The sequence below is a fragment of the Quercus robur genome, chromosome 2 (assembly GCF_932294415.1).
Source record: "Quercus robur chromosome 2, dhQueRobu3.1, whole genome shotgun sequence".
Lineage (NCBI taxonomy): Eukaryota > Viridiplantae > Streptophyta > Magnoliopsida > Fagales > Fagaceae > Quercus > Quercus robur.
Window position 1 is genome coordinate 1,625,545 of NC_065535.1, and position 11,971 is coordinate 1,637,515.

General features: G+C 35.1%; 1 protein-coding gene across 1 annotated transcript; it reads left to right on the forward strand.

Annotated features, from left to right (window-relative positions):
• The first annotated feature begins 2,161 nt into the window (after positions 1–2,161).
• Positions 2,162–11,371, forward strand: LOC126716165 (uncharacterized). Its single transcript, XM_050417195.1, has 3 exons — positions 2,162–3,421; positions 5,502–5,552; positions 10,979–11,371. The coding sequence occupies exons 1-3, from the start codon at positions 2,162–2,164 to the stop codon at positions 11,369–11,371; spliced, it is 1,704 nt and encodes a 567-aa protein (XP_050273152.1).
• The last annotated feature ends 600 nt before the right edge of the window (positions 11,372–11,971 follow it).

The following is an 11,971-nucleotide window of genomic DNA, read 5'->3' on the forward strand; positions in this document are numbered from 1 at the left end:
TTCTGAGCTGGGGGTTGGGTGTAAGGAGTCAGTTGATGGGAATAATTTATCACAATGGGTAACAAATCGGATTAAGGCTTTTAGAAAATCAGTGGGCACTTCTTTGGAAGGTTTTGAGGAGCAGATTACGGGACTACTGCTAGCTATAGAGGCTAGGAAAAAGAATAAAAAGCTCAAGGCAGTAGATGATCAAATGAAGCATGGCAAGTCGGGGCAGAAAGGTCAGCGGGAGTTGAAAAATTTATTGACCTCTATGAATGTTGAGGTTGGTTCAATGAAATCAAGGATTGCAAGTAAGGAGCGGGCTGTGGTGGTTCATCAATGAATTTGAAGATTATTTCCTGGAATGTTCGAGGGCTGAATGATAGGGATAAAAGGCTTCGGGTTCGTAATATGGTCAGGAGATGGGGGCCAGATGTTATTTGTCTTCAAGAAACTAAAATGGAGTTGATAACTAGAGCTGTGATTCGCAGTTTGTGGAGGGGTCAACATGTTGATTGGTCTTATCTAGGCTCTTGTGGAGCTTCTGGAGGGGTGTTACTGATGTGGGATACACGGGTTGTTAATAAAGTGGAGGAAGCTGTGGGGCGATTTTCGGTTTCTTGTAGATTTACAAATGTGTCAGATCAGTTTGTCTGGGCAGTTACAGGTGTTTATGGTCCTAATTCTGTGAGAGACAGAAGGTTATTATGGGAGGAATTGTTTGGTTTGAATAGTTGGTGGAATGTTCCATGGTGTGTGGGTGGTGACTTTAATGTGGTAAGGTTTCCATCCGAGCGTTCTGGTTCTACCTCCTTTACTGCTGCTATGCGGGAGTTTTCCAATTTTATTTCTGAGCAAGGCCTCATTGATATTCCGCTTCAAGGGGGATCTTTCACTTGGTCTAATACTCGTGAAGTTGCTTCGAAGGCTAGGCTGGATAGATTTTTGTTTTCGGCAGATTGGGAGGATAAGTTTCCATCTGTTTCTAAAAAACGCTTGCCTAGGCTGTTATCTGATCACTTCCCGATTGTTCTGGAGGGGGGTTCCTTTCAGAGAGGTAGGAGGCCATTTAGATTTGAGAATATGTGGCTTCAAGATGAGGGTTTTGTGGAGAGGGTGCGGTCTTGGTGGGAATCTTATAATATCATAGGAGCTCCGAGTTTTGTTCTGGCCAATAAATTGAAGCTCTTGAAAAATGATTTGAAGAAATGGAATGTGGAGGTCTTTGGAAATGTTGAAGATCGGGTGAGAAAATTGTGGCAAGAGCTCAGTGATTTAGAGATGATGGAGGATAGTCGAGCTTTATTGGAGGAGGAAAGGCTGGAGTTGGAGAGAGTTCGAAGTGAATTAGAAAAAGTTACTTTGATGGAGGAAATCTGTTGGAGGCAGAAGTCTAGAGTCCTTTGTATTAGGGAAGGAGACAGGAATACTAGATTTTTTCATCGTATAGCTAATTCTCACAGAAGATTTAATTCCATTGATAGGCTTATGGTGGATGGAGAATTGTCTTCAGATCCAGAGGCTATAGCAGGTTGTATTTCTCATTTTTATAGGCAACTATATGCTGAAACTGTGGATCATAGACCTTTATTAGATGATGTGGAGTTCTCTTGTATCTCGAAGGAAGATGCACTTTGGCTAGATAGGCCATTTGATGAGGAAGAGGTGTTTGGGGTGATTAGTGATTTTAAGGGTGATAAGGCTCCTGGCCCGGATGGCTTTTCTATGGCGTTATTTCAGTCTTGCTGGTGTATTTTGAAGGCTGAAATTATGGCAGTGTTTCAAAATTTTCATACTCAGGCTGTCTTTGAGAAGAGTCTTAATGCTTCTTTCCTTGCTCTTATTCCCAAAAAGGTGGATGCTGTGGAGATTAAGGATTTTCGGCCTATTAGCTTAGTTGGTGGGATTTATAAGATTATTTCTAAGGTGTTGGCCAATCGTCTTAGAAGGGTGGCACATGGGCTTATTTCAGATTCTCAAAATGCATTTGTGAAAGGTAGACAGATTTTGGACTCTTTTTTAGTTGCTTCAGAATGTATTGATAGTAGATTGAAGTCAGGTGTTCCTGGAGTGCTGTGTAAGTTGGATGTGGAGAAGGCATATGACCATGTGAGTTGGGGTTTTTTTAATGTATATGCTGCAACGCTGTGGGTTTTCTGAGAAATGGAGAAAATGGATAATGTGTTGCATCTCTACGGTTAAATTCTCCATTTTGATTAATGGTAGTCCTTCTGATTTCTTTGGTAGTTCTAGGGGGATTCGGCAAGGGGACCCCTTGTCTCCGTTGCTATTTGATATTGTTATGGAGGGTTTGAGTCGTATGTTGGATGTGGCTGCCACTACTAGTCAGTTATCAGGCTTCTCTGTAGGTAGTACGGCTGATAACTCGGTGATGGTGTCTCATCTTTTATTTGCTGATGACACTCTTATTTTTTGTGATGCTGTTCCTACACAAATAGCTTGTTTGAGAGCAATTCTTGCTAGATTTGAGGAGGTATCAGGTTTAAGGATTAATTTAGGGAAATCTGAGTTGGTTCCTATAGGGGTGGTGCACAATATGGATGTTCTGGTGGGGATGTTGGGGTGTAGGCAATCCTCTCTTCCATTGAGATATTTGGGGCTACCGCTAGGAGCTAAATTTAAGGAGTTATCAATTTGGAATCCTATTTTGGAGAAGATGGAAAGGAGATTAGCAGGGTGGAAGAGGTTGTATCTATCTAAGGGGGGTAAGGTAACTCTTATTAAAAGTACTCTTTCCTCCTTACCTACATACTTCCTTTCCCTTCTGCCTTTACCTGGGAAGGTGGCAAATCGTATCGAGAAGTTACAACGAGATTTTTTGTGGAGTGGTATTAATGGTGATTCTAAATTACATTTAGTCAGTTGGGCTCAGGTTTGTAAGCTGCTGCAGGTTGGAGGGTTGGGTATTAGACGATTGAGGAGTTTTAATTCTGCCTTGTTAGGAAAATGGTTATGGAGGTATGGCATGGAGACTAATGCTCTTTGGAGGAGGGTTATCGAGGTGAAATATGGGAATGATTGGGGTGGTTGGTGCACGAAAAAAGTGACCAGTGCTTATGGTGTTAGTTTGTGGAGACATATTAGGAGTGGTTGGATGAGTTTTTCTAAATTACTTCTGTATGATGTGGGGAATGGTACTAGAGTGAAGTTTTGGAAGCATGTGTGGTGTGGAGATCGTACTCTGCAAGAGGCTTTTCCGGAACTTTATTGTATTAGTAGAACAAAGGATTCTTCAGTAGCGGAGGTTATGTGTTGGTCAGGTGGGAGGATTCATTGGGATGCCAAATTTCGTCGTCCTCCACAAGATTGGGAACAAGAATCCTTTGATCTGTTTATGGATATGGTGTACTCTTCAACAGTACGGGGTTTGGGTCCGGATCAAGTGTGTTGGAAGCCAGCAAGGAGTAAAGGTTTTGAGGTTAGAGGATTCTATCTTTCCTTCTACCCTCCTACCATCTTATCCTTCCCTTGGAAGATGATTTGGAAATCGAAGGTTCCTCCAAGGGTAGCTTTCTTTTCATGGTCTGCTTCCTTAGGTAAGATTTTAACAACAGATAACCTTCGCAAACGACATGTGCTCGTTCTTGATTGGTGCTATATGTGTAAGAATTGTGGGGAGTCAGTGGATCATCTTCTTCTTCATTGCCCCATTGCTTGTGAGTTGTGGTCGTTGGTGTTTTGTTTGTTTGGAATTCATTGGGTTATGCCTCAGAAGGTTATTGAGTTGTTTGACTCTTGGCAGGGGAAGTTTGGTCGACATAGAAACATAGAGTTATGGAGAATTGTGCCTCATTGCTTGTTATGGTGTCTTTGGCGAGAAAGGAATGCTAGAAGTTTTGAGGGTTGTGAACGATCTATGTTAGAGATTAAGTTTTTTTTTTTACACACTCTACTCGATTGGAGTGTGGTTTTTTGTCATTTTTCTTGTTCTTCCCTTCCTGCTTTACTTGATCGTTGTAATCTTGGTTTTTGATTTATGCCCCCATAGTACATTCCCAATGTACTCGGGTTGGCTGTTTTTCTTTTTTTAATAAAATTTTCGTTACTTATCAAAAAAAAAAAAATGGTTGATTTTATGTGAAAGTGATATTATTCGAATCAAAATCCATCACATCAACAATTGTAAAAGTTGTTATGTGCCGAACAATACTTCAAAATTTTACCTCTCGAGTATTGTCTATATATAAATTTTTTCCTAAATGATAAAGGAGGAGACTATGAAGTTTATTAAGATGAGCTTGGTTGCTTGCATGAAGTTTATTATTGTTGTGTTAATAATTTCATAAATATAAATATATATATATATATATATATATATATATATTTATATATATATTGTGTTAATTTGGTATAAATTTAAGTTGAGAATTGAAAATTTTTTAAAGTCACCAAAAAGTATAGATGATCAGTTGACTTATGTTATATTTGTAGGGGTTTGAAAATCTCAATATACTTCAATTAATGAAGTCCTAAAATCTCAGCTAAAATTTAGGAATACATCTTGCACTAATTACAATTGGAACAAAGTTAAAAATTTGTATTAGATTTCACTTACTATAAATGGTCACATTGGTCGTTTTCTTCCCAATAAACTTAGACTTTTATAGGGTTTCTAAAACTAGTTCTCATGGGATGAAGATTATCTAGACTTTGTAAGGTAACTGACCATGTAGTTTCTAAAATCTCACTATCCATATGAAACTAGCAAGTTGTATTTTGCCATATCATCCAAAATCTAATCTAATCTAATCTAATACTATATATAATAGCAGAAGCCTTTAATGAGGTGCTGACACGTTAGGAAAAATGCCTATCTAAAAAAATGACACATATAGAGTTTAAACTTAAAAAAAACCGGACGGTGCGTTTGGAGTGGTTCATCTTCAGACAGTAACCTGCTTATCAAAAAAAAAATAATAATAAAAGCCACTAATTGGCCCGCATGTTACACCTGTTCAGCCAAAACAAACATAATAAAAGCCATCCATTTCTCACACCAATAGGGTTTTAAAGTTACAGAGACGGTTTGCTAAAAGAGGAAAAACACAAAAGAAGTAAAGAGCAGAGAGAGACAGATTTCGTAAACTGCAGAAGAACAAAGATTGAAAGAGAGATCGAAAGCGCCTTCAGTCGAGATAATGAACCCGTTTAAACAAATGTAGAACAGAGATCGACAAAGAGATAAATTTCAAGGCAGCCACCACCGTCATGCAATCGGAACCGTTACCGGTGAAGGTTTTCTTTATTCTTTTTAAAGAGATAACTATGATTTATATTTGAGTGTTTTGATTTAGGTATTTGGGTTAGATTTGGTTTTGTTCAAGGTTATAGGATTAAATTTGGTTTATGGGTAGGGTATATGTGTTGCTTTGGATTTATTTAACTCTCTCTTGGATTCAATTGTAGATTTCATTTGTAAATGATTGGTTTCAATTTCAAATCTATGTAATAAAAAATTAAAGGGTTTTTCTTTAACTTTTCTTTTTCTGGGTTTGCAGGTGGATAGGCAAATCCTTGGAAGCCATCCAAGGATTTCAGATTTTGACATTGTTTGTTTGGTTCTTTCCTTCTTGCCCTAACTCACTTTTTCTCTCTTGCTTTCCATCTCTGTTTCTTTCCCTAGAAAGTTGTGATTATATATGCTTTGTTATTTGTTATTTTTCTTTAAAGAGTATATAACTCAAGGGATTATTCAGTTTGCATAATTAGAAACAATATGGTTTTTGATTGGTTGTTGAGAAAATGGAGGATTAAGTGAGGGAATGATGAGGGAAATTGGAATTTGTTTGTTGTTCATTTGGGGACTGATTGAATGAGCAAAGTTTGAGTTTTTGGTTTTGTTAGAAACTAAACAGTAAAAAAATGTGTGAAAGGTTATTAATTTGATGCTTCATTTGTTGCTGGAATTGTACTGGAAAAAAATAAATGTGAACAATATTAGGGCTTTTACTATTGTTCTTATTTAAAATTTTATGCTTGGTATTTGATGCGACCTTTTTTTTTTTTTTATATATATATTATTATAATTCAAATACTTATCTTAGGAATGTTTTCATCAAAAAAAGAAGAAGAAAAATAATGCTAATCTTAGCAATTAAAGAAAGTTTACTTTTTTTTTTCACACATATATAAAAATTATAATCTTCTCTGTTGCCTATGACATTCACATCAAATGGTATTTCCTCACCCATCTATCATCCACTTCTTTCATCTATATCTCCAGTCACGCTTCACTGCTCCTCTAATTTTCTCTCTCTTTTTTTGGCAAATCAAGCATAGATTGTTTCATTAGCTTTCAACCCAGTAATTCAATATGCAAGGTAATTGATGAGGATAGTTTCTTTGTTTCATGGACTTAGAAACTTGGATATTTTTCTCTCATCTATATCTCCTCTACTCCTCTCTCAAACTCTAAAACACACAAAGGCTGAAACTAATCATGTATTAGAGGGCTTTAATTTCTTCTCTCCTTTTTTTTTTTCCAATATTCAGACAAGGTATTTGATTAGGATAATTCAAGCGTGAGAGAAAGTTCCAAAAATAGGCAGATGAGAAAGAAGGAAGCAATCAGAAGTAGAGAGAAAAATGTTCAGTCCATACACTCCGTGAAAGAGAATTACCTCCACAGCTACTTCGCTCATACTGGAGAGGTATAACTCTGTAAATTTTCTGTGCCGTCGTCTTTGTCTTTGGATTCGTGATTGTCGTCTTTAGCAAACCCTAAGAAGCCCGCTATTTTCCTCAACAACCCCACCGGGAATTTGAGAAGAAAAAAGGCGCTAATTGTTTGGTAGTTTTTGTCCAGTATTGTATGGTTGTGAGAGAAAAATAAAAGATGATATAAATAATTAAATAAGAAAGATCTTGGAAGAGAGAAAGAGAAAGAGAAGTGGTGGGAAGAAATGGAAAGTATATAGTGGGTGGTCGTGGTCTTTTTCGAGGTTTCTTATTGCTGGCTTAACTCACTCAACAGCTTTTCTTTTTGTCTGCCTTTTTGTTTGCTTGCACCCAAAATTTTGGTGCAGCTTTTGGGTAATACTATAGCTAAGGGTCTCATCATTCTTCAGATTTTCAACTTTTTTTTAATGGAGATCAAATTGACACTCTACTTTTGAAGTATTTCCCTCTAATATTTCCAATAAACTCTACTTCCTCATTTATTACTTCAACTCTCTATTAATTCTGTTCAAGTGTCCTACGTATTATATACTATCCATCCACTCACAAGACTTCTCATCTCCTTATCAAAACACAAAATGGTTAACAATTCTCCCTTTATTTACTTTCCCATTAAATCACATTCATCATTTTGGCCCTCCTTTAACTCGGGCTCTTCCTATCCTTATCAAAACCTTCAATGTCTGCCCCTTTGGAATTAAAACCCATTCATTTGTTTTTATTTATTTATTTATATATAGATTTCCAGTTCTCTCTCCACCCCTACAGAAGTCGCCAAAGTACAAGCAGAGTTGAAAAGTCCCTTTGAGGTGGGTTTTGCCTTTCTGTTTTCCCCTCCATCTTCATTGGTTTGTTTGGTACAAATTGCATTTCCGCCCATTATGCAGAAGATTAAATGTTTGATTTTAACATTATAAAAAAACTCTAATTGCTCGCTTCTAGACAAAGGAAAGTGTTGCGGTAATACAGAGGATGCAAGTGTAAAGCGTTTGTAGGTGGCTTTTTGTGTAATGGGTCTTTCAAAAATATATTATTATTGTTTTACAAGGCTCACGGCATGATATATTATTGTTCAATTCCTGATTCATTTGGAATATTAAAATTTTTTATAAAAATAACATAGATAGATAAAATAGGAAAGCAACTAGACCATGTTGATTTATTTTATAAAATGTCAATGTTTATGCATATTTCTTTTGTGTCTCTCTTTATATTCAATTATATAAACATTTTAAATGTTCTAAAAAACTCTTTAAATTGATTAAAATGGAGAAGGTTAATACATGAAGCTCAAGAAGTGTTGCCAAGATAATAGGGACGATCTTTAGTTTTAGCAAATCAGTCAATACTGCATTACTCTTGGGGTATGACTCAGAAAAATGGTATATGCATATAACTCTTTTTTATTTTTTTTTGGTAGGAATTTTGATGTGAAGTAAGGAATAAGTTTTTCATGGCCACACTTGGATGTTTTCTGATGACTCTTTGCAATGTACACATTTTGATTACTTAAAATTATTCTTACAGATGTTGAATTGGATCTGTAGTTAACTTTTTTGTTTAGGCTTGGTGCATCACAAAGAGGTCCCCTCTTCTTAACAATGTCCAACTCTCTATTCACAATCAATGTAACCATTTTCCTTTTATGTAGTAAAAGACGTGTTTGTCTTTAGCTTGCTAAGTTGCTAGGTTCCTTTTCTATGATCACAGGTTTAAATGTTGTGCTTTGGGTGAAAGCCGAATACCTTGAAGAGGTAGGCGGTTCCAAAGCTACTAAATGAATCTTCAGAGAACAAGAGTAGTAAGGTTGCTTTGGAAGAACCATGATTTTATTAAAATCAATCAATGTCCATGTAACTAAATTTCAATAAGCAATGAGTAAAATGTATAAATTTTTTTGCTCATAGGTGTTTCATATTTTTCCCTCTGACTTCTCTGTGAGATGGGAATTTGGCATATAGTTACAAATTTTCCAGGAAAATTAGCCCACTAAGAGTTGTCATTTCCATATTGCACATGTATGATATTCCAATTATGTGATTTTTTTGAAATTAAGATGATAATCCAATCAGTACCTCAGCATAATGAAGTGATTCTTCATTATTCCATGGTATCACAAAAACAAACGTTGGTGTCAAACCAGATTTAGCATATGAGCATTAAGCATATGCATGATCTAGATATTTAGATAATTTACATAACTTTTTTACAAAAGCATAGACTGTATGATAAATTGCAAACTAAATCATGTTCAAATGTACACATCTAAATGTTACTTTGACCATGGTGTCATTTCTCTTTCCTAGAACAATTCAGGTTAAAAAAATGGACATTTATAAACAATTTTGTCTTGAATAAGTTTGCATTTTATAAAAGTAAACTGTTTATAAATGGAGTTTATAAAAGCAAATTGTTTATTATGCAGGTTAACAATTATTAACCGCTTAGCTTACAAATATATATTACATTATACCAATTATGAATAACGCTAGAGATACAAACTATTTTATAAATTTTTTTACAAATTGCTAATATTGTGAGTAATTATTGGTAAATGAAAAAGTGATATTAATGATTGGCTTAGATAAAAATCAATAAGAGATTGGCCACATCAACATTTTGTAAAAATATTGTAAAATAGTTTGTAGATGTAGCATTACTCATAAATTATACTCCATTAGAAAAATAATTATATAATTTTGAGTTTAAGACTAACACTTACAAGTTCCATGTACTTATTTCTTCTTTCACTTATCAATAAATAAAAACGTCAAAATTTCCCGCGCATCGCGCGGGTTTACAGCTAGTTTAAATAAATATAGAAACAATGATAGTCAATATTTGCTTAAATGTTGATAATATGACAAAATTAATCTTATTGACTTCAAAATGAATGGATAATATTTGAGGAGCTCCATTGTAGAATTATCCTAATAGCTCTAAAGAATCTTTATCATTTCTCTAAATTTTCAATAATTCAAAAAATCAAGCCTAGCGTTAACCTAAACCAATCTTTTAACTTGTGAGTTGTGACATAAAAACTAGCATTTATGAATTCATACCATCTCAATTAGTATATGTTTTTCATGACTTAAAATTTGGAGTATTATACCATCGCATACCTTTGATGTAGTGGTCACTTCACAAGTATAAGTGTTTGTGGGGGTGATGGGGGCAAGGGTTGGGGTTCAAGTCTCCAAGAGAGAGTTTTACACACATATACACTTAAGGCTTGTTTAGATTGAGGGGAAATGGAGAGGAGTAAAGTAAAGTTGACTGAAAATAGGCTAATTTTAGGCCAAATATACTCTACTCCCCCTCAATCCAAATGGACCATTAGATTAGGTTAGAGTAAAATTTCTATATCTTGTATATATATATAAAAAAATAAAAATAAAAAATAAAAAATTGGAGTATTATTAAGGATGACACGATTTTCATTACATAAACCTTATAAGCTAAGAGCATCTCTAGCAGATTAGCCAAATTTTTGTACTGTTTGGATAATGAACAGTAACATTTAGTTTTTACCTACCTATTTTTTCAAATGCACTTTCCAACAGATTCTCTATCCTTTTCTCCATCCCATTTAAATATTATTTCTTCATTTATTCTTTATTCTTTTTTTAACAACTACACATTTTCCAACATTTTTTTATTCAATACTTGTTTATTATAATAGAAAAAAACATTTAAAGTACAAATAGTAGAAGCTACAGTGTTCTCTATTTGTAGAGAAGCACTGTAGCAAATCTAATCTAAAAAATGGAGATGGAGAATCTGTTGGAGTGTGAACAGTGGTGTTTTTGCTCCAAAAAATAGATATAGAGTATTTATTGGAGATGCTCTAATAGGTTAACCTTTAGACATAAAGCCAAAAAAAAAAAAAATGTGATTATATATTATATTATTGGTGGGACCTCAATTAAATTTATCATCATGACACTTTGTAAGTGTTTATAAAATTGATAATATTAATAAAATTGAAAATATTCTTTTTGGGCCCCCTTCGATTCACAAAGATACCAAGAAGTAATTAGAAAGTGTTCTCCTATATAAGACCTTGAGATGCTTCCAGTTGGTGATAAAAAAGATATAAGAGAAAGTTGTGTTACTCTAAGTGGTGACCAGAAGCAACAGGTTAAACTTGCCCCTGCACTCCATCAGGATGCAGATATTTATCTCTTGGATGATCCGATCCATTCAGTGATGTTGATGCACATACTGCAACTAGTCTATTTAATGTAATGACGTCTCTTAAAGATGCAATTTGTGCTACTAATATTGCCTTTTCTAGGAGAAATCTAACATAAATTTTTGGCAATTCATGTCTGAAGGGAAATTTCTAATAGCTTCCACATGGCATCAGCTGCTACCTTCAAGTCAAGACTTTCAGAACCTTGTCAATGCACACAATGACATTGTTGGTTTCCAGAAACATGCCAAGTATGCTTCTTTTCAACAGTCCAAAACCTCTACATGGGAAATTTTAAAAACTTGTGAGGAACAGTTAATATTGACTTTATATCAATTGATTAAGCAAGAAGAAAGGGAAACAGGAAACACTGGTCTACATCCTTACATACTGTGTATGAGTAAGAGCAAGGGCTTCTTGTCTCTTCTAGGCAACTATATGCCACTTCACATTCTTAGCTATGCAGTTGATACAAAACTATTGGTTTGCTGCTGAAATTGAGGATTCTAATGTAAGCAGATTCATTGCACTTTACTCTGAGATTGGGTCTATCCTGGTTTTATTTTTACTCCAAAGAGCCTTTTCTGTTGTTGGTTTAGGTTTTTGGGCATCACTATCTAATTTTCCTACACTTCTGAGCTCTATTATCAGGGCACTGATGTATTTTTATGATGCAACAACACCTTTGTGAAGGATACTCAGCCAGGAAAGAGTTTCTCAAAAGCAATTGTTGCCACGCTTCATAAGAACTCACAAACTTACCTTCTAGTTTTTAGTATGAAGCACGGGTGCGTTTCGGGACTCGGGTGCAGGTGCGGGTGCGGGACTCGGCAATTTTTGAAAAAGGTGGGTGCGGGTGCGGTAGGACTCGGCGATTAAAAAATTATTAAAAATATTTTTACAATATATGTTTAATATATTGCTAAGCATACTTTTACTTTTTCACATTATATAAACAAATACCAAATTTAAGAGCAATAGTAGATAATAACTAAAACATGATGTTCATAAATTAAATATAATCCACAAGATTGAAGGCTGAAGGCTGAAGCAGTGCAGTGTGCATACAGCACTCACAGAGAGCTCAGAACACAG